This window comes from Nymphaea colorata, chromosome 13, assembly GCF_008831285.2.
Source record: "Nymphaea colorata isolate Beijing-Zhang1983 chromosome 13, ASM883128v2, whole genome shotgun sequence".
Lineage (NCBI taxonomy): Eukaryota > Viridiplantae > Streptophyta > Magnoliopsida > Nymphaeales > Nymphaeaceae > Nymphaea > Nymphaea colorata.
In genome coordinates this window covers 15,643,694-15,667,216 of record NC_045150.1, presented here as the reverse complement: position 1 = coordinate 15,667,216, position 23,523 = coordinate 15,643,694, and the positions used below count along the sequence as shown (strand labels likewise).

At 40.2% G+C, this 23,523-nt stretch overlaps 3 protein-coding genes across 3 annotated transcripts; all 3 read right to left on the bottom strand.

Annotated features, from left to right (window-relative positions):
• Window positions 1-11,248: 11,248 nt before the first annotated feature.
• Window positions 11,249-13,390, bottom strand: LOC126410670 (uncharacterized). Its single transcript, XM_050081132.1, has 3 exons — window positions 12,922-13,390; window positions 11,976-12,018; window positions 11,249-11,657 (listed from the first exon to the last, which is right to left on the bottom strand). Exons 1-3 carry the CDS (start codon window positions 13,388-13,390, stop codon window positions 11,249-11,251), a joined length of 921 nt encoding a protein of 306 aa, XP_049937089.1.
• Window positions 13,391-13,480: 90 nt separating this feature from the next.
• On the bottom strand, window positions 13,481-14,014 carry LOC126410669 (uncharacterized). The gene has a single exon (XM_050081131.1). It carries the CDS (start codon window positions 14,012-14,014, stop codon window positions 13,481-13,483), a length of 534 nt encoding a protein of 177 aa, XP_049937088.1.
• An 11-nt stretch (window positions 14,015-14,025) lies between these two features.
• On the bottom strand, window positions 14,026-14,991 carry LOC126410668 (uncharacterized). The gene has a single exon (XM_050081130.1). The coding sequence runs from the start codon at window positions 14,989-14,991 to the stop codon at window positions 14,026-14,028; it is 966 nt and encodes a 321-aa protein (XP_049937087.1).
• Between the last annotated feature and the right edge of the window lie 8,532 nt (window positions 14,992-23,523).

Genomic DNA, 23,523 nt, shown 5'->3' with positions numbered 1-23,523 from the left:
CCACTTGAGAGATGGACTGGATGAGCAATGGACGTGTGCAGCTTCAATACCACATATTTGGGGAAGAAATACCTATTCTTATGGTGGCCATCATCACTGGTACTTCTAGAGCACACTAAAACTGCAGTCATTAATAACCACAAAATGATACAAATCAGAAGTATTAACCCAAAAATAACATGATGAAAATGAAGAAAAAAACCAAGAAAAAATGAAGAAGAAAACACATTATTAGAAACCCAAGGCAAGTTTAAAGCCATAGATCATACTAATAAAAAATGGAAAAATCATGATTAAAAAAACAAAGAAAACCGACTCAATACCTGCATATGCATATCAAACACACATGATGAAGTTGAAAATACAAGACTTCCTATAATGCCAAATATAAACACATCTTCACCATGCAAGAGATAGAGACCTAGGGTTTCTAAAGTGCAGGATGGAAACAGGAGCCAAATTATCTTTAGATCATGTAGGCAGGTTGCCGCTATTAAAGACGAACATTCAAATCTGATTCGTGCAAATCCTGAGCAATCAAGCCAGCAAGGAAATCGTCAATCAAATAATGTAACGCCCAACTCTAATGCAACATCCAGCCTTGGTATTGATAGCTGCAAGGAACAAAACGGAAGCAGAAAATCTTCTATGCAATGTCATTTAGTAATGGCCTCAAATGGAAAGCGTCAGTTATCCTGCACCAGCCAGAATGTTCCCAATCTGATCCACACTTCTCACAATGAAACGCAAGGAGAAAAGGAAAGTAATATTGATGACGAGATAAGAAGAAAGAGAAAAAGAAAGATCATAAAGATGGTGATTTGGCTCACGATTCTCAAGCTGAAACAATTATGCCCAACAATCTCTCGCCGGTTACAGGGAGATCTCAGTAGCTCCTTGTTGCTGTACATATAGTGTCGTTGTACATAGAAAGTGTATTGTGTAAAGAAACAAAAGAAACCAGGAAGGAAGGATTTTGATTCTCTGATCGTGGACGTAGGTTCACAAGAACCGAACCACGTTAATTTCGTGTTCCTTTTTTTCCCAGTTCTCTCTTGCTCTCTACTTTCTTTATGGTATCAGAGCCTTCGAAGGCGGGATAAGCCCTTCCTTAAGTGCCACCGTTGATATCCAAGGAAGCCCGTCGCCTCCATTTTTGTGACCATGGCACCTTCCTCCTCAGCAGCATCATCTAACAGTTTGCTCTATCCTTATCCCCTCAATTTGAACGTGGCCAATTTTGTTTCTCTGAAGCTGACGCACAATAACTTCCTATTGTGGAAGACGCAAATCCTTGCACTCATTGAAAGTCAGGACAAGGAGGGTTTTCTGACCGGTTCGATCTCTCCTCCACCAAGTCACATTGTTGATCCTGCTGATCCTTGTCAACTTATCTCCAATCCCAAGTTTGAATCATGGCGTCGCTCCGACCGTCTTATTAAAGGATGGATCACTGGTACGTTGTCTGAAAACGTCCTTGGTTTAGTTGTTGGATTAAATTCTTCTCAAGAAATTTGGTCAACTCTTGTTGATGCTTTTGCCCAAGAATCCCAAGAACGAGGATTTCATCTTACTCATATGCTTACGACTTGTAAAAAGGGTAACGACGCCCTTGAAGTCTATGTCGCCAAGTTCAAAGCTATATGTGATGACTTGGCTGCCATAGGAAAATCTGTCGGAGACAAAGAAAAGGCCTTTTGGCTTCTCCAAGGACTGGGAAAAGGCTACGAGCCTTTCGTTATGGCCATGCTCAAGCCACCCGTTCCTTCTTACAAAGAATTGATATCTTTGTTACAAAGTTTGGAAGTGAGAAACAAATTTTTTAATTCTGACACCTCGCCCCAAGTTGCCTTCTATGCGCAACGTGACAATCCAAATCGACCCTGGGGCATTTATCAAATCTCTCGAGGACGAGGGAAACATAACAGAGGTGGACGTGGAGGACGTTACCATCAAAATCATCTCTCTCATGGAGGAGGTTACAATCCGAATCCGTCACAAACAGGTTACAACACTAAACCACCTCAAACAAAAATCGATGGATCAGCCACCTCCTTCAATTCATCCAAAGATATTGTTTGTCAAATTTGTAACAAGAAGAACCATTCAGCCATGAGATGCTACAATCGATTTAATCACTCTTTCCAAGCGGACGATGCCACTCATGCCCTTGCAGCCCTTACTATAAGTGATCCACAAGATTCTGGATGGCTTGTTCATACTAGAGCTACAGCCCATATGACAGGGGACGCAGGTAAACTTAAAAACATCTCTCCTTATTATGGTTCTGATATTGTTATCGTTGGGAACGGGCAGCGTATCCCAATAACACACGTTGGACAAGCTGATATTTCTCCAAATCTTTCCCTTAAGGATGTTCTCTATGTTCCTCGTCTCACTAAAGATCTTATTTCTGTTAGTAAATTGACTAACGATTTTCCATATAATTTTGAATTTACCTCTGGTCGATGCATCTTGAAGGACAAGAGGACGGGCAGAATAGTGGCAATGGGAACTGAACAAGGCGGACTCTATGAAGTTAACAACAGTGGCAGCCATAAAGCTTTCTTTTCATCATGTTTTCGACGGGCGACGGAAGAATCTTGGCACGCTCGATTGGGACATCCTCAATCTAGTGTTCTCTCCTTTTTGAAGAATCATAAATATATTGATGTTTTGCCTAATGGTTCATTTTCGATTTGTGCTAGTTGCCAAATGGGTAAAGCTTGCAAATTGCCATTTATTGAGAGAGATGATATTAGTTCCTTACCATTAGAAAAAATTCACAGTGATCTATGGGGGCCGACACCCGTTCTATCTCGAGAACAATATCGCTTCTATGCTATATTTGTTGATGCTTTATCCTCTAAGGCGCAAATCTGATTTCTTTGATGCTTTTGTTCATTTTCACAAAATGGTTGAGCGTCAGTTTGACAGGAAAATAAAATTTTTCTAAAGTGATGGAGGCGGCGAATATACTAGCTCTCAATTCATAGCCTAACTTGATGCCCTTGGAATTAAACAACAATATTCATGCCCCAAGACACCTGAACAAAATGGCAAGGCAGAGCGCAAGCATCGGTCTATCACTGAATTGGGTCTAACATTACTTTTTCATTCTAATGCTCCAGCATGGACTGACGCCTTTTCAGCTGCGGTTTTCCTAATGAACAGGCTGCCTTCCGCTACTTTGAGCATGCAGTCACCTTTTGCCATCTTGTTTAACAAGATCCCTGATTATTCCAGCATGCGCATTTTTGGGAGTAGATGTTTCCCTTATTTGCGAGGATATGCAAGGAACAAATTTGATCCTAAATCTGTTCCATGTGTTTTTATTGGCTATAGCACCTTTCATAAGGGTTACAAGTGCTTTGAACCAAATTCCAGACGTCTATATATATCAAGGCATGTCGTTTTTGATGAAAATTCACTCCCTTTCAAACATCCATCTTCCCTCTACAAGGACAACGTCATGGGAAGTGATTTTACATCTTTTGACGACATTGAAAGCTCAAGTGCTGGAACTCTGTTAGAATCTGACGATCTCACACCTTATGGCAGCCCTGCACCAGACCCGCGTCTAAATGTCTATGTTCACGACGCGACCAATGTCAGCTCCTTACCTACAAATGATGATTCAGCCGATCCACCTGATCCGATGCCATCAGCTTCATCTAGCCCCCATCATTCAGAAACACCCTAAATTAAGACTCTTCCATCGAGCTCCATGGAAACTCGAGCCATAGTTACAAGGTCTATGACACGAGCAACATCTTCGCAAAACAGAACAATGACCACCAGAGCTATGACGGGCATTCACAAACCCAATCCCAAATATGCCAATGTTCATATCACTTATTCTAGCATTCAAAAAGAGCCCAAAAGAATCCAACATGCTCTTCAACATGATGGGTGGAGAGCGGCGATGGAAGACGAAATGATAGCGCTGAGATCCAATAATACATGGGAATTAGTTCCAAGAAAACCCAATATGAACGTCGTTGGATCTAAATGGGTTTTCAAATCCAAACTCAAACCTGATGGAAGCCTTGATCGGCTAAAGGCACGCTTGGTTGCCCAGGGTTTCACTCAAGTTGAAGGAATCAATTATCAAGAGACTTTCTCTCCCGTCATTCGACCGACTACTATAAGGCTCGTTCTTTCTATTGCAACCATTTTCAATTGGAGCATCAAATAATTAGATGTTAAAAATGCCTTCCTACATAGATCGCTTGATGAAAAAGTCTATATGTCTCAACCACCAGGGTTTGAAGATCCTCTTCTTCCGCATCACGTTTGTCGTCTTAAAAAGGCTTTATATGGACTGAAGCAAGCCTCTAGAGCATGGTTTCAACGGCTAAGTGATTTCCTCTTCGTCAATGGATTTCGGAGCTGCTATTCAGACCCATCAATGTTCACGTTTCATGAGAATAACAATTGTCTTATTCTCTTAATCTATGTTGATGATATGGTGCTTACAGGTAGCTCTTCCAGCTTAATTCAGAATTTTCTCTCTAAACTTCAAGTTGAATTTCCTGTGAAAGATATGGGGCAACTCAGCTATTTTCTTGGGATTGAAGTTTTGCACACTGGCGATGGTCTCTTCCTCAATCAAGCAAAATATGCTCGAGACATTTTGGAACGAGCACAAATGCTTGATTGCAAACCAATGAGCACTCCTACGGCAACTAAGTTAGATCTTCTGGACACTTCATCATACCCAGATCCCACATTTTATCGTGCGATAGTTGGATCATTATAGTACCCGACAATCACTCGGCCAGAGATATCTTTTTCAGTAATTTTCATCAGTCAATTTATGCAGAATCCTACCCGAGCTCACTTCAACATTGCCAAGCGTATTCTCCATTACATCAAAGGGACCACCGATTATGGAATTCATCTTCTCTCTCAAAGCACGGTCGATTTATATGCTTTTTCTGATGCAGTTTGGGCTGGATGTCATCTTACCAGAAGATCTACAACAGGGTACTGTACTTTTCTAAGAGCAAATTGTATTTCTTGGAGTGCGAAGAAGCAAACTACCGTCGCTCGATCTAGCACCGAGGCTGAATATCATTCCATGGCATCAACAACTGCAGAATTAACCTGGCTCCTTCAAATCCTTAGAGATATTGGCATTCCCATTATGAAAGCACCTGTTCTTCTTTGTGATAATATCAGTGCTCTCTATTTAGCCAAAAATCCAGTTTTACACAATCGGTCAAAACATATTCAGATTGATTATCATTATGTGCGTGAAATGGAGACTTCAGGGCATCTCATCACTAGATACGTGACTTCTTCTGATCAAATTGCGGACGTATTTACCAAAGCCTTGGGGAAAGATCAGTTTTTAAATTCACGGGCCAAACTCAACGTCACCAGCCGTTTTCGTTTGAGGGGCGTATTAAAGACGAACATTCAAATCTGATTCATGCAAATCCTGAGCAATCAAGCCAGCAAGGAAATCGTCAATCAAATAATGTAACGCCCAACTCTAATGCAATGTCCAGCCTTGGTATTGACAACTGCAAGGAACAAAACGGAAGCAGAAAATCTTCTATGCAATGTCATTTAGTAATGGCCTCAAATGGAAAGCATCAGTTATCCTGCGCCAGCCAGAACGTTCCCAATCTGATCCACGCTTCTCACAATGAAACGCACGGAGAAAAGGAAAGTAATATTGATGACGAGATAAGAAGAAAAGAGAAAAAGAAAGATCATAAAGATGGTGATTTGGCTCACGATTCTCAAGCTGAAACAATTATGCCCAACAATCTCTCGCCGGTTACACGGAGATCTCAGTAGCTTCTTGTTGCTGTACATATAGTGTCGTTGTACATAGAAAGTGTATTGTGTAAAGAAACAAAAGAAACCAGGAAGGAAGGCTTTTGATTCTCTGATCGTGGACGTAGGTTCACAAGAACCGAACCACGTTAATTTCGTGTTCCTTTTTTTCCCAGTTCTCTCTTGCTCTCTACTTTCTTTAGCCGCATCGTCGCTATGGACCTATGCATCTAATAATTGGAAATCATAGATGGTGCTCCTTGAGCAAGGGTGAGATGATAGAGGACCAGGTGAGATGTGAGAGAGATGAGAAACTTTTGAAAAGAGAGTATGGGTGACTAAAATATATTCCCTCCCAAGGCTTTGGTGATGCTATAGTTGCAGGGTAGCATTAGCAGCAAGGACAGTGATGTCGGGGACACTCGTTAGGGACTTGCAAGTAGGGGTGAACAACGAGTTGAGTTACTCGAACTCGACTCGTTAAAGTTCGGCTCATGAACGAGTTTGGGTTGAGTCATTTGCCTAACGAGTCGAGCTCGAGTTCATGAGTCGACTGGTTCAAATAATTGAGTTGAGTTCGAGCTCAACACGTAACTGCCGAGTTGAGCTCGAGCCTTAATCGCGTTGTTGAACCTTAATCAAATTGATATATTCAAACAAGTTTACGATTTTGTCGAGCATTAATCGAGTTGAACTCGAAATCAACATGTAACGGTGAATATAAATTCTATTCAGATGAGTTTGTCGAGCCTTAATCGAGTCGAGATCGAGCTCAACACAAAATGATAAATATCAATTCTATTTTATGTTACCAGGCTGCGGCAGGAAAGAAGACGCACCCGCATCTATGCGACGCGGGTGCGGGTGCAACCCATTCGCACCCAAACTGCACCACGTTAATTTGAGTTTATTTTTTTGGTTTTTTTAATAAATATGATATTATTAATATATTATAATAATAAATTAATGATAATAATAAATATTCTTGCCGCACCTAAATTTTTTGAGATGTACCTCGCCGGCACCCACACCCCGCATATTGGTGACATAAATTCTATTTAAATGAGTTTGTCGAGCGTTAATCGAGCCGAGCTCAATTTCAACACGTAACTGCTTAGTCAAGCTTGTGTTGCTGCTTTTGTCGACCTATTCTCAAGCTCGAGCTGAGTCAAGCTCAAGGGTTCATTAACCGAACCGAGTCGAGCTCAAAGTTTCATTAGCGGGGCCGAACTCAAGCTAACTGAACTCGAGCTCGACTCCGCTCGTGTTCACCCCTACTCAGTGGGTAAAATGTACCGTCGAAGCACACTATTTCTCCGACAGCATTTAAGTGGCTTGTCGAAGTCGTCTGAAGCTCTAACAAAGGGCAAAAACCCGTCGTCAGAATCTTTTTTGGGCGAACTTTTTTTTTCCTCTGGCGAGGACGCTGGGTATGGACTGTAAGGTTAAATCTCTTACTGTGACTTAAAATCAACCGTCGGACAACAGTAATTCTTGGATGGTAGGCAAAAAAACCACCGTCAACAGCATCCATTCAAGACGGCATTGAAGAACGGGTGTCAAATTTGGTCTTTCGGCACCGACGATGAAGAGGCAATCGACACAGCCCCTTATGACTGTGTCGAACAAGAAAAATGGTGGTCAAAGGTTAGGGTTTCAGGTGTATCCTCTTTCGGATGGGCAAGGCATTGACATTGTCATGCTCTCCTCCGACGAAGGTAAGAAAACCCCCTATCAAAGGTCAAAGGGTTTTCTTATAGTGATAGTGTTCGTTACAATGAGATGAGGCGGCAATTTCTCAGCTTCCATAAAAAGAGATTAGAAGATCCGCTATTTTTGGGAGGAGATTGGATGCTGATCTGGTGCGTTATCGTTATGAAGTCGTCAAGATCATCGGAATCAAAGAGCAACTCTAACGGCAGCAACTGAAGATTCTCATAAATCTCTCAAAATTTGTTTCCAACTAAATGTGATGAGTGTAACCTATATAACGGGATGTATCCCTGCTGTAAAGGTGTGAGTGAAAGTATGAAGAAGAAGAATGCCCCTTTTCTCTGGTGGATGTAGGCTACAAGTTGAACCACGTATATTGTTGTCTTCCCTGTTTTTTTATCCCACTCGCAGTCTTTGTTTTTCTATTATATACTTCTTAACATGGTATCAGAGGACTTGGAGATGATTCGTTAGGAGCTGCAATTGGTTCGTTTCTGACATTTGCAACAAAGAAATTCTGTCGACTCTGAGAATTCCAGGAGTAGGAGTTGCTGCGGAGTACAGGAAAATCGACCAAGAAGAGGTGGATTTAGATGGAGAATCAAAATCTGTAAGGAGTTTTTTCAAGAAACGGATAGAACAGACGCCCACTGGAAAACAGAGGACCGACAGTGGAGTTCCTGCTCAGTCTGGTAACTGTGATCCAATTTCTGATCGAAATTGGATTCCAATCTCCTTTGGTGATGCATTTTAATAATTCTTTGGTGAATTAGCATGATTTTATTCAAGAATTAGTCGCCATTTGCATATGTGAAATTCTGTTTTTCCCCTCTGTTCATGCGACTGTTATCGGTGGGACAAAACCGACAAATCTACGGTGTTTCAATCTTGTTGCGCTGTAATATTTGGCATTTTCAGCTGTCGAGCAATGGACCAATAGCTTAGATTATTCCTGCACAATCTTGGATTTTTTGAGAATCGGAAAAGGAGAAGTCGATTTTTTAAATATCGCCCGTCTTCAGGAAGTTGCCTGCAACAGTTGGCGACCGATTATCCCCTGTTTCCCCAAATCTGCTACAGTTGGGGTTAATCTTGCAATCCGCTGCACAAGCTGCGGCAGCACACTTCCAGGCGCTGTAAACAGGAGCTGCTGCTGAAAGTGATCGCCGACCGATTACTTCTGTTGCTCTGCTTCTACCATGGCAGATACGCTTAAAGGGAGGACACGATCATAGCCATGGGACAGTCGAGATCACTTCTATTCTTCTCAACGACACCAATATATATATATATATATATATATATATATATATATATATATATATATATTAATTTATCACCAAAAAATATATATATATATTAATTTATCGTAGAAAAATTTAGAAATCTCTTTGTGCTATATTGAAAAGTAAATCTCATTTGTTCTGTACAAATATATATATATATATATATATATATATATATATATATATATATATATATATATATATATATATATATATATATTTGAAGAGAGAGAAAAAGAATTTTCGGTTGAACATAAATTATTGGAGCAAATAGAAAAATGTTTCAAGTCATGGACTAGTGGGTTGATCACATGTGATGTCCGATTCTGTCATGGTCAAGAGCATGGCATCTTGTGTCTCGAGTAGCTGTTTGGAAAACATTAAGTCCCATTTTGACCTTCGCCCTTTTCATCGATATTCTTTACCATTGGTGGGAAGCTTCTTTGTAAAACGGGTTGGATCTAATTCTATACCAAATCCAACCTTTTTATGACAAAATTGGAGTTGGACGGGATTCGGATCCAAATGCCATAATTGGATTTTAAATCTGAAATGCTCCTATGTCACACAGCTAAGACAAGATTTGATCCAGAAGACCTGAACCCCATATCTACCAAAATTAGTTTTCCACTATAAAATTAAAATTTCTAAAAATTTTAAAAAACGAAAAAATAAAAAATATAAAATAAGTGAAAAACTAATAACACAAACATCACATGGTAAGTAGATTTGCAACAAATTAAAAATAAAAAGTAAAAAAACTGTTTGACATTAAAAATACTTAAAAAAATAAAAAAGCAAAAAAAAACAATTTTTAACGTTTTTGTTCAAAAAACACGTTTTTTAAAGGTTTAAATGATCATTTAATTTATCACATTTTTTTTAAAAAATGCATTTTCTGTAATTGTTTGCAAAAAATTTCTGTAATTCTCTCTCTCTCTCTGTAATTCTCTCTCTCTCTCGCTCCCCTAGTATGGTGAAGTATGTCTCCAATCCCAGTACAAGGTTGATGGTTGTGTCTCCAAACAACCTGGTCAGTTTCATTAGATAGGGGGATGGAGTCTATGTTGCCAATGAGGCCTATCCACACATCCTCATTGGCAACTACTACGTCCTTAGATATCAACATTTGGCATCTTTTATAGATAGAATAATCTTCTAAAATCTCACATTCTCCTAGAAATAATAACATTATAGAAACAATATTTTCTCTTTGCCATTATATAATTTTATTGAAAAATATGTAAAAAAAAAAGAAGGATATCTTCACCCCAAAGCTGTTTCATCAACAAGCGACCTCCTCGTTTCCCCTTTTCTTTTCTTTTAATTTTTCCTTTTTCTGCCGAAGAGAAAGCTCGGCTACCTTCTCCCGCGCAGAGTAGAGGCAGCCAATTCTGCAATTGTTATATGATTATCCACAATGACAAAATGAAAGAAAAGATATATTCATATAATTGCTAGCATTTTTAACAAAAAGAATTCCTAATGATTTATTAGCCAAGCATGTAGCCCGTACGGGCTAAGAAGATCCTCTCTTTGTGAGGTGGTTGAAAAATATCTAAGCTAACTTCATTATTGAATAAAAAGAGAATATACATGTACGCTTCAAATGCTTATATGATTGCTAGCATTATAATGAAGAGCATTCTTGTTGATTTTTATGTAAAGCTTGTGGTTCACATGAGACTAAGTTTAATATGTTACGATTGAAAATACTTGTGCATGAAAAAAGCCTCGTAAGTAATGTAAAATATATTGAATATTTGAAAGGTTGTGATGAAAAACAAATGAAAGAAAAACCTTGCTACAACCTTTGAACAAAATTTAAGTTATGATGGATAAACTGATATGGAAAACTACGTAACTAAAGATCAAGGAAACCCACAAACAATGGAAACAATCTGACAGTTTCATGACTAAGTAGGAGATGTTAGATAGTGGCCTTGAGCCCCATATTTACATTTTGTAACTGCAAGAAGGGCCACTTGCAGTTATGAAATTAAATATGAAAACTAACCAAATCTTTCCAGCCATAACCGTTGCTGGGGGAAAACCCTAGGAAGCGGTCTCATTGTTTCTTTGGGAACATTCTAATCTATTGGCCAATTGTTCGCAATGGAAGGAGCTACCGAGGAGAATGACGTCTGCTCTCATAGTTGTGGTGTCGATGGAACTGAGGCATCCTCACAAACTTCCCAAGGAGATGATGTTCACAAATGATGCTTTCTTAAGTTTTAAGAGGACCCAACACCCGCAAGGGATTCACAATAACAGCTTGCTGGGGGATGCGGCCCCCTACCTTTATTAAACAAAATGAGCTATACAAAAAGGGAAAAGATAGCAAAAAAGCAAAAGACTACTATCCTTCAGACACAGTATACCCAAAGGCTGACTTAGCTCTTCCGAAAAACAACTTACAAGACACTAGATACAGGAAAAAAGCTAAAAATCAGTGAAAGTTAGCTTGCACACAAAAAAACATCCCTCAACTCCTTGACGTGGGAGGTGATGAAGGACCCAAAATCCGCCGTAAGATGATTCCTTTCAATCTTGACATTGTAGTGGAAATCTTTGACAAACATGTGGAACTCCGACCATATTCTGCTACCGTCATAATGTTGCCGTACCCACCGAGTAAGGGCTTCGATCCTAGTGCAAATAGAAATACGACCGCCATACTCCTTATGATATCTGAACAGCTTTTCCATCACCTCCAGCTCACCAGCGAGTACCCTGCCCCTAGGGCTCAACAATATAGCCATAACATTCACTCCATCACTAGAATAGGAGTTTCCAGCAACCCTCAACTTCCCAGCAACTTCAACATGTGTAACCGCAAAAAAGAGCATATTAGCAGGTTCTTGGCGTCTGACAGACCACATCAGATTGGAAATGGCTCAAGTACGGACAGTGTCTTTCGTTTCCTTTGTCCATTTGAGACCCAAGAAAGTTGCCACACATGTCGACCATATATCTTCTTTAAGGCTGTAATAGATTGGTCCTCATGCGCTAGCCGATTGCGATGCCACCAGATTCGCCAGCAGACAATAAGGAAAGCAATTATCCAACACACCCGTCACACACCTTCTTATGCATCCACCGTTGGATTTCAAGCTGGAATTTGCGAGTGGGTGAATAGATGACGCCAAACTTGGCTGAGATCCATTCCCAGATTTCTCTGGCTACCTCACAATGAAGGATAGCATGATCATTAGTTTCTTCAGCTTTCCTGCAAAAGAGACAACAATTGGCAAGATGAAAACCTAGTTTCTTGATTCTGTCTAAAGTGGGTAATCTGCCCTCGCTGGCAAGGAAACTGAACCAGCAAGCACTAGAGGGGGCTTTTCCTTGCCAAATGTATTTCCTCCAACTCTCTCTCTCCCTCGCTCCCCTAGTATGGTCAAGTATGTCTCCAACCCCAGTACAAGGTTGATGGTTGTGTCTCCAAACAACCTGGTCAGTTTCATTAGATAGGGGGATGGAGTCTATGTTGCCAATGAGGCCTATCCACACATCCTCAAAACCATTCGTGTCCCCCCTGTTCAAGAGCACCTTATTATTAACTGATGTATTGAGTTCCCTAACAATATTAACATAACTCTCCCCACTTATCCGTTGGATAAGTGGCCTACCCTGCCAAGGATCAAGCCAGAAACGACAACGGTTCCCATCCCCAAGCTTCCACTCTGTCTTATCCTGAATAAACCTCCAGCCCCAAATGAGCCCCTTCCAGCCCCAGCTACATATAATTGATCCATTAAGGGTCTAAAGGCTATTCTTTTAGAGGTACTTATCTTTGTACACCTTGTCCCATATGCCATCATCCATCAAGAGCTTGCTACACCTGCTAGCCAATAGTGCGCGGTTCAGGTCCTCCATTTTAGGGAGGCCAATGCCCCCAAGATCATAAGGGTTACAAAGTCTATCCCAACTGATGTGGTGGATATGCCGAGTAGACTCACCATCATTCCAAAGGAATCTCTTGCAAATATTTTCAAGTTTTTTATTGATTCTACGAGGAAGACAAAAGACCATCATCCAATAGTGGGTGAGGGTAGACAACACATATTTTTAATAAGGATGATACGCCCAACAAAAGAAAGAATGCGAGCTTTCCATCCTGCCAACTTACTTTCCATTTTAGAAATCAGTGGACAACACATGTCCTCAGTCAGTCTACCACAGAAAAAGGGAACACCAAGATAATCTGCTGGAAGGGAACCAATCAGCCATTGAAGGATGTTGCTGAGATCCTGTACCGTGCAATCTAGAATTTTTTCCAGGAAGACAACAGATTTTTCCTTGTTCACTTTCATACCAGCGAACTTCTCAAATTGCTCAAGCATATCTTTAATGGCACAAAAGGAACTTATAGAAGCCTTAGAAACCATGAGAACATCGTCGACATACATAACCGCTCCTGTCTCTTGAGAAACATTCCGGATCTTGAGAATTTGGATGGTCTTGTTGCGAACCTGCACTTGAATACGGCGGTTGAAGATTTCCATAACAAGAATAAAAAGGTATGGGGACATCGGGTCCCCCTGTCTGAGTCTTTTCGAAGCGGTGAACCTGTCCCCCAAGCGACCATTAATCACCATCTCATACGACACTGAAGTAACACATTTCATCACTAATTCTGTCCATCTGGGGTAGAATCCCATCACATGCATGCTATTCTGCAAAAATTTCTAAGAAACTCTATCATAAGCCTTTGAGAGGTCCAACTTAAGAAAACAGCCCCCTTTCGACCAAAAATCTTTAGAATTAGCAATCTCATTCGCCCATAATATGTTGTCTTGAATTTGTCTCCCTTTAGAAAAAGCAGCTTGGTTCCTTTGAACCAGTCGCATGATGACATCCCTCATCCTGATAACGATAATTTTTGCAATAATCTTATAAATGGCGTGGCATAGAGATATGAGCCTATAATCCTCAACCCTGATGGCACTCTGTTGTTTTGCTATCAAGCAGATCATGGTGTGGTTAACACTGCCAACAAGTTTTGCTTTTAGGAAGAAATCTTGCACAGCTACAACCACATCATCTCCTATGATGCTCCAACAGTCCTTATAGAAATAGTTCGGGAAGCCATCTGGGCCAGCAGCACTGTCCTTGTCTAAACTCTTGACTGCCATAACGATCTCCTCTCTCATGATTGGTTGAAGCATCCATTGGTTCTCTTCATCGGTAACCATGTCGCCGTCTTCTATATCTGCAAACATATCTCCACATGCTACATCAGACCCCAAAAGCTGTTGGAAATGGGAAGTACACACGCCTTCAAAATCTTGGCCTCCTCTGTATGTGTTTCCCCATCAACTTCAATGACTCTGATATACCACTTAGCCTTACGACAGTTGGCCATGATGTGGAAGATAGATGTGTTTTTGTCCCCTTCAGCAAGCCATCTAATCCGAGACCTTTGCTTCCACATAACTTCTTCCATAAGAAGGGCATCATTGAGCAAACCTCTAATCTCATACTCCTGTTTAGTAGCTCCCCAGTCCCCATGTTCAACAAGAAGCCTGCTCTGGTCTAGGCGAAGACGAAGGTTCTCGATCCTGCTTTCTAGCCGACCAAACTTCTCCGCATTCCATCTCAGTAAGGCAGATTTAACTAACCCTAGCTTCTTAAGGAGTCTGATCATGGGACAGCCTGTGACATTGGAGCCCCATTCCTTCTTGACTATATCCAACCCATCTGAATCCATGATCCAAGGCTTGAAGAACCTGAAGGGACGACGACCCTTGTTTAGAATACCATTCGTGGACATCTGATACACTAAAAGGCTGTGATCAGAAGTGGAGGAAGTAGAGACCTTGAGAGTTCCCCAAGCACCAAATTCAGAAACCCACTTACCATTCACAAAAGACCAGTCAAGCTTACACAACACAGCATGTGACCCCCTTCTATGATTAGACCACATAAATTTCTTGGAGGGGTCCTCCACTTCAGTCATAAGGCAGGATGTAATGAAGCGATTGAAGGCCAGCGAAGATCTAGCTACAGGAGGAGCTCCCGTTTTGTTCCAGCTACCCATCATAGCATTGAAATCCCCTATGACCATACATGGTCCATTTATCCTGGAGACCACTGCCTCAAGCCTAATAAGGCTCTCCAGCCTATCCACAAGCCTCGTAGGCAAGTAGATACCAAATATAATAGTTTTTCTGTCATCGCGAAGGTCCTTCAAACACATACCAACCCAATGTGTCTACAATGTAACTAAGAACCTGCACAACATTCTTCCTCCAAAAAGACATAATTCTACCCCTACCATTGAACACATTATCATTAGACAAAAAATCATAATCGGTAACGCTTTTCATAGTAGCATGCAAGAGAATCAACCATAAAATCAGAAATGAACCCAATCTCAGGCTTCGCTTGAACCATAATATCTCTCAACTCCTTTTGGGCCTCCATCCTAGCGAGACCTCGGATATTCCAGTACAGTACTTTCATGGGAAAGAATTAGGGTTGTTATCATGAGGCTCACACGCCTCCATAGTATCCCGTTTGGAGCTCTCCCCTTCAGCAGAAATGGCCTCCTCAATATTTTCCAATTGAGCAACATTCCCCTCTGTCCTGACCACCATCTTTCTCTTCTTAGAACCAGGTGAGTGAGCCATAAGAAGCTCAATGAGGTTGGTAGCCTTCGAGGGGGGTCTCCCCTTCTTCCCCCTACCCATGTATCGGAAACCTTTTTTTTGGCCTTGCCTACTATTGACATACTTCGTATTGCATGAAGACTCTGAGTCCTTAGAGACGCTCAAGAATTTGAGCACCGGGGTCTCCCTCTCTGCCGATGACTTGTTGGGGCTAGCTACTTTCTCCCCGTTCAGGTTAGAGGAGAATCCAGGAGGCCCATCCTTCTCTAGATTACAGTTCGGGCTAAGATGCATTAAATTAGCAAAAGGATTTGGGTTAGTTGACTTACCTCCAGCCCGCCGATTGGAGGCAGCACTGGTAGAAGCACGGCTGCTGTTGGGGACCTTAGTTTTGCCTTTCACTCGGTGGCTTCATGATCCCCAAGGGATTCGTTGCCCATCTTTATGACACCTCGGTAACAAGGGGCATCTCTACCTTCATAGATAACGTGAATTTGGAGAAGGGTGAGAGGGTGAATAACTTGTCTGGGTACATAGAAAGGGGAGGATGTTTGTGCCCATCATCTCTGAGGGTTACGCTGATTCCGAGTGGTGTTTGGGAGAGATTACCAAGATGGTGAAGTGCAGGAGGGCGGAGCCATGGAGGCTCATCATTCTTCCTGTATTCTTCGGTGTTGAACCTTCCGATTTTGGGAATCAGAAAGGTCCTTTTCTGCCAGCTTTCGAGAGGCATGAGAATAATGAGAAGCTAAAGGAAGAGGTGAGCGACTGGAAGAATGCTTTGCGTGAGGTTAGAACGATATTGGGCTCAACCTAAGGCCCTATTTGATTGCATGAGAGGTTGGAAAGATATCTTAAATTCGATTTTTTTCTTCTTCAATGTACATATATAAATGAAGATTTAAAAATACTATTTAGGTCTGAAAAAGTTCCTTCATTTGATGAAGTATGAAATCTTTTACTATATCAATAAAAATATGTCAAATCAATTGCAGTTTTTAAATTTGACTTTTTCTCGATGCAAAATATAATACAAGGATTTACGTCTACTTAAGATCCTTGATTTGATGACTATTGATTTTTTTACCATATCAGATCTATGAGTTTCAAATATAAAATAATCAAACCCCCCACCCCCCCCCCCTCCTCCTCCAAGGTTGTTGAATCAAAATGCAGTCAAGCCAGCGTGGTGTCACATGAATGCAATTAGGTCTGCATCAATGAGTCTGGTCCTCATTACCATGGCTGCCGCGTTGTGCAGTAATTGGTATGGTTTAACGTAACATCAACGTGATAAGGGAATGGACTCCTCCCTCTCTATCGCTCTGTGACCACTTCACGTTGTGTGTTGCACCATGTTGTACATGTTTCATTCCCCATGAGTTGTGGCACCATCATCCGTAAATTAGTTGTAATTTAAGATATCTTTCCAATCTCATTTGTTTGTACAAATATATAAAAAAATATTTGAAAAGAGAGAGAGAGAGAGAGTGAAAATAAATTATTAGAAAAATAGGAAAATGTTTCAAGTCATGGACTAGGAGGTTGATCACATGTGATGTCCGATTCTGTCACGAGCATGGCATCTTGTGTCGCCAGTAGCTGTTCGGAAAACATTATTTTCCATTTTGACCTTCGGCCTTTTCATGGTACTTGTTACCATTGGTGGTGGGAAGCTTCTTTGGAAAGCGGGTCAGATCTATTTCTTTACCAAATCGAACCTTTTTATGACAAGATTGGAGTTTGATGGGGTTCTGATCCAAATGCCATCATTGGATTTTAAATCCGAAATGCTCCTATTTCATACAGCTAAGACAGGGTTTGATCCAGAAGACCCGAACCCCGTATCTACCAAAATTAGTTTTCCATTATTAAATTAAGAACCAGCAGAGACACAAAGAATGGGCCAAATAAAAATAACCAAGGCCAAAGATTGAAGATCAAAACTCAAATTTTGAAGACCAAGAAATCAAAATGTTTTTTTTTTATAAAAAACAAGGCTCAGTATTTTTTTGGTAAAAAAAAATCCAAATATTATGTGAAACCAGATTATAAAACAATAGTTACTCAAACAAAATCCAAACGTCATTTAAAGGTTGTTTAGCAAGAGGAACACTTTGTTAGTGTTTCATGTATGTCTCTCAAAAATTGAGGCATATTCATAAAACATTAGTGAAAATATTTAATGAATCTACCCCAATTTTTGGAAAAAATACATGGAATAATAACAAAGTGTTCCTATTAAGGCTGTTTGGAAATAGTAAAAATGTTACTATCCCATGCTTCCAACCTAAAAGTAGGTTAAATTTATAGGACACTTTAAAAAATGTTTTATGGCTGATGCATGAAAAAGTAACATCTTGCTATTGTTTTCAAACAACCTCTTGGAGGCTCTTTGGCAGCAAGTACACTTGTGAGTGTTTCATGAATCTGTCCTAAATATTCGGTAGATTCATGAAACACTAAAACTATTGTTTCATGAACTTGCCCTAATTTTTGAGGTAGATTTATGAGATACTTACAAAATGTCTCTTTTACCAAACGACCCATAAGTATTGCAATTAGTACATAATATATTATTCAACTTAGAAGCAGGATATCCCCAAAAATAAAACCGTTAGAGAACAATGGACATAAGACACACGAATGCAGCCAAAGTACTTTGTCCATTTTTGGTTGTGGTGACAATTAGCATAGCATTATGTCTACTCTCACTGCATTATAAGGTTAATTGTGTTTTATTTTGGATGAACAAGAGGTTAACAACCCACCAACTGAAAAAGAAGCCTGAAGGTGCCCCTTCCCCCCAATTCCCCTGCCTTCGGGGTCCTTTGTGTTATATTAACTTCTATTCATGTATTTCGTGCACTATACACTGATACAGTCTTTGAGTTTCACACAAGATCACTCGTTGGCAAATTGACATTTAGCCTTGTTTGAAGTTCAACATCTTGTCTATAATATTGCAATCTATGGGCTATTTATATCACACAAATGACCATAATAATCTCATACATATTGCAATCTTTGGCTTACAATATCGCACAAAACTAAAGCACAAAATAGTCTTGCGCTCGAAACATCATATTCTTAGCCGTGGTGGGGTACATATGGGTGTGTGTGGGCAATTGCACACACGAACCCATAAAAATTGCTTATTTATTTACCTCACGGCCAGTTATTTATTTATTGCACATTAAAAGTTGCTATTTAAACTAGTTAAAAGTTAATATTGCTTGGAACCATCTCGTGGCCTGGCATTAGTCTGACATTTATCTCTAATGAAACATATGAATTTCTGCTGCATTGGTTAACCGCACGTTTTATTTTTAGTCATTTGTTCATTCCACCTATTTTACATAATTAATGTACCCATGCATGCATTGCCATGCTTTTTATACATCATTTCAGTAATGCACGTAGGGGTAGAGCCAAAAGCAAAAAATTTTTCATGAGAGACGAAATTAAAGTTTCTAAATTTTAACAGGAGCCAAAATATCATTTTTTAAAATTTTTATATACGACAACTGAAAATTTTAAATGTAATATCTTTAATTTTTTTTTAGGGGGGGTCAGGGCCCCTAATGGTTCCCCTTGACTCCGCCCCTGAATGCACCCTAAAATTCTAGCTCTACACGCAACGAGAAAGAGGAGAAAAGTGGGAGGGCAGAAGAGAAGGGAGATGCATATGGTGTGATTTAGAATCAAATGACAATGTGAAAAATGTGAAAAAAAGTGAGTCACCATTCAATTTTCTTATTTATATGAAAAATACGAAAAAACGAAAAGACATTCATGTTGGTAGTAAAATATCCACAATAAATGTGAAGACTCGACGATTCCTCGAGTTGCCTTTGCAATAAGTAGCAGCTCCATTCTGGATGGTAACCACTTGACAGCTCATAGCTCTAGATCTTTTAGACGATGATAGAACTCCAAAGAAAATCCCATCACTTCTTCCTAAAGTAGCTGTGATGAGCAAGAGCATCTTGCTGGTGGGGATGAATTACAATACTTTCAATTATCGCACAAAACTAAAGCACAAGATAACGGACAACCTTGTCCTCGAAACATCATATTCTTGGCCGGCCGGGATGGGTTATATATGGCCTTGTGTGGGCAATTGCCTGCACGGACCCCCACAAATTGCTTATTCATGGCCAGTTACTTGTTTATGTCATGCCCATTAAAAGTTACTATTTAAGCTAATTAAAAAATTAACATCGGTTGGAACCATCTCCAGGCCTGACATTAATATGCCATTTATCTCTGATGAAACATAAGAATTTCTGCTGCATTGGTTGCCCGAACAAGTGCATGCATGGGTGGCTGATAACCACGCATCATTACGAGCTTTGTATGCTGCAAAGAAAAAAAAAGGAGGGGAGAAAATGAACAGAGGAGGGGAACTTGAAAGAAACGAGAGGGTTCAGAAGGGTTTCTGTTTAAGAAAGCCTCGATTTGTTGAGGGTTTAAAAAACCCTCAATCAAACCCTTTATTGATCATTGGTTTGATCGAGGGTTCTGATCCCTCGTCACTCGATTGAGGGTTTCGAAAACCCTCGATTTGTCGAGGATTCCCTCCCTCTTCATTCCCCCTCTCTCATGGTGTCCTCTGTTTAAGATGTCTCCACAAACAAGAAGAAGAAGAAGAAGAATAGTCAAGAAGAAGAAGATGGAGAGCAGCCGAGGGATCACTGGGGTAGCTCATTTCAACGAGCTGCAAACTAGCTCGACCAGTCGAGCTCGAGCTTTTCTGTTGAGATTGTCTTGAGTTCGAGCGAGCCCCAGCATTTTTATGAGTTCGACGAAGCTTGACTTGGCACAGCTCGGACCCGGCTCGCTTGTGTTCACCACTGTAATGATGAATTTTGGTTGGCTTATGTCATGAATCTTATAGTACTTTTTTTCATATGAATAGATGAAGAAGGTAAGGTTGTTGGGACTTCATGCTGGCCTTTTCGGATCAGATTACAAATTGATTTAGATTTCATATGTAGTTTCATGATCAAATCCATTTCTGAGTCCGATGTCTGATTCAGATCCATTAAAGGTCTGACCCAGTTACATATTAAATCATGTGCTAGTCCGTCGAGATTAGGTCTAAAAAATAAAGTCCTGATCTGAATCTAACCGATCTTAAATGTTGGATCCAAGCCTTAATCTAAAACGCTTTCATCGCCAGATCAACTCTATGACGGGATTGTGGGACAATGGGGCTGGGGTCTGGCACTATGATTCCGGGTCGGCCATGTCTGCACCTTTAGCACAACTTTATAAAAGTAAACCAACCTATCCTCCATTTGGATCTGTCAGTAGGAGCGGGTCGCAATCAACGTCTGATGACCCATATCCAGTTCCACCGGTCCAGTAATCCATATTGGATCCAAATGATTCAATGTAACTCCAAATCCAAAGCTTGGTCCTGATAATTCGGGATCCATATGAGGTGCATCGGATTATGCGGATAATAATTGACCCAGTCGATCGGACCCGTTGGCTTTCCACCGCTGCCTAATGGGAGGTTCAGTGGTGTGACATTACTGGAGTCCCGCCAAGCCTCTTCCTCTCTCTCACGCATCAAACCTTGATAAAAGCTCAAAATAAAGTGACAGTTTCCCACACAGACTGACATGATTTGATTTATTATACATTAGTGCTTCATATTATTTTATTACATATATAGTTAAAGGTCCACTATTTTTTGAAGGGTCTAAGGTTTACTATGTATTAGTGTCCTTGAGTAAAAAAGGTCTAATTTTCATAAAATTTAAATATTATTTTGTAAACATTCTACAGGTATCTGTATGGTTGGATTTGTGAAACAAAATATGTGTATGTGGATGAGTGAAACGGTCATGGCTTGATCGATTGAAACTAACATTTGCCCTGTGCATACTTTTATGTTGAAGATTTTCTGCATAAAATTTCAGGATTACCTTTGACACTTGTCTCCTACCCTTTTCTTGTTGTAATTGAAACCACCAATAAGCAAGTTACTGTCCATCCCAAAGGGGTTGACACCACAAAACAGCAACGGCTGGTAATTGAACAGTCATTATTTGGAGCTCATAGGGTGTCAACTTCCTGTTGACACGCAAATTAGAGCATAGTAGGGGTGACACTCCGAGACACTTAAAGCAGATCTGGTAAGGGAATTGGTAAACTAAAGGGTGGGGATTCTGCTCTCTTGTTAGGCCGCGCAAACTGGTTACTTTCTGTCGAACTACACTCTTTATAATAGTGTGTTTGATTGTGCACTGAAATAATATTATAAACAAGGTAAAAGATACAGATTTACCTTGCACAATCAAACACAAGTAAAAACTTCCATCCCAAACCTGGCAAGTTAAGTGAGAGTTACATAGGTAAAATGTCAGACCCAAGACTGAACACTTTGAATGAGCTGGAGGTAGGGTTGAGCATTGGGTCGGCTGGCCTAGCTTGATAATAAGTCAGATTCAAACTGGACCGCAAGTTGTGCCCACAGCTTGGGCCTGTCTAAAAGCCTACAATTTGACCTTGAGCTCTGGCAGGTCCAGTTCAATTATAATAAAAAATACATAATAATATAATATATGTAATTAATTATAATAAAAATATATATTTAAAAATAAAATAAGTTATTGGGTGGAGTTGGGCAACCCCGCCTCAAGCGGGGTACCCGGATGCCACTTGAGGTTACTTGTTGTCACCCTAAATTTTTCCAAAAATACTGTATTCGGATTTAATCTTAGACCCAAAACAAATTTGCAAACTATTCGATTTAAAATGAATTTTTAAACCCAAGTTTAGATCCAAATCAAGCATTCCAAAACCAAAATTCGAATCAAGTTCAAAACGACAAATTTTGAGCGTCGCGCGTGCGCGGACCTTCCATTTTTTTAAGGTCTCATTCTCACGCCAAAATATGTTTTTAAACCATTATCGTGCGCTAGAACTTGTCGGTGAGCAATTGAACCCCGTCCAAATTTAAAGCGAGTCTGGAGTCACTCGAAACGGAGTCGACCACCCTTTTGAAACAAAAAACCAATTTTATACATTTTTAAATAAATTTAAAAAAACAAAAAAAAAAGAGAATGAAGGGGTTTTGCGAGCCACGCGCGCGCCAGTCGCACGGCCACACGACCGTGCTAGCATGTCATGCGACAGCGGCGTGCGCGTCGCGCATGCGTGACGCGCAACATGCGATCGCATGCGCGGCTGTGGCCGTGTGCACACGTTTTTGTGCCGGTGCCGACAGATGAACCCCATTTTTCTTCAAAAATCGACCGTTAAGGGCGATTTTGAGCATTTTAAGTGGGCATTAGCCATGTCTAAACCTCAAAAATGGATTTGTAGGCTTAATGGCCAATCAATACTCATTTCAAACCCATTTCTTTTTAAAAATAATTCAAAATTATTTGAAATTCAAAGGACTCAAATTTTGAGTTTTGGCTCCAAAACTCTCTATAAAAGCCTCCATTTACCTTCATCTTGGGCAATGAGCTAACCCTTGGAGAAGCTCTAGTGCATTCTCACTTGAGGACTTAAAGTTTTTAGCTCTCTTCCTCCATTTCCTTCTTCTACTTTCCATCTCATTCTTCTTATTCATTTCCAACTAGGAGCAAGTCATCAAACTACAACTCTTCGAAGGAGCCAACCATGTCATGCTTCCTCACTTCAAATTTTTGATTTTCCTTATCTGTCTCTTTTCATTTTTCTATTCTTCTCCAACTTTGGGAGCAAGCTTCATCAAGTTCCATTTCTTCAAAGGAGCACAAAGTGATGTCTTGGTGGTTCATCATCTTGGAGCTTCATCTTAGGCAACTCCGAGATCATTCAAAAGAGAAGGCTCATTTCCAATATCATTCATATTCGAGGTATGTATTTTTTCTCTCATTTTCATCTATTTCTTCTTTTCCTCTTGCCACCTCTCCATGACCATGCAAGAAATCTCAAATGATTTCTTATCCATAAAAAAGAGCTATATCTTGAGTGCACTGGGAGTATGAGCAAGGCGGAATAAATCTCATTTCTTCATTTATCTCCAAAAATATGCTTGCTATATTGTCATCATTCCTCATATATGCTTGAGATGATGATCATACATAGTATTTTAATCTTTCCTTAATCAATGA

Bases quoted from the DNA above. Each gene is read 5' to 3' on its own strand.
- LOC126410670 (XM_050081132.1), bottom strand. From the start codon at position 13,390: ATGGTGATTAATGGTCGCTTGGGGGACAGGTTCACCGCTTCGAAAAGA. The intron at 12,019-12,921 runs GTAAGTTGGCAG...TCTCTTTTGCAG, and splicing joins ACTGATTTCTAAAATGGAAA to GAAAGCTGAAGAAACTAATG. The intron at 11,658-11,975 runs GTAGCCAGAGAA...GTGGTCTGTCAG, and splicing joins ATGCTATCCTTCATTGTGAG to ACGCCAAGAACCTGCTAATA.
- LOC126410669 (XM_050081131.1), bottom strand. From the start codon at position 14,014: ATGTTTGCAGATATAGAAGACGGCGACATGGTTACCGATGAAGAGAAC.
- LOC126410668 (XM_050081130.1), bottom strand. From the start codon at position 14,991: ATGTGTTTGAAGGACCTTCGCGATGACAGAAAAACTATTATATTTGGT.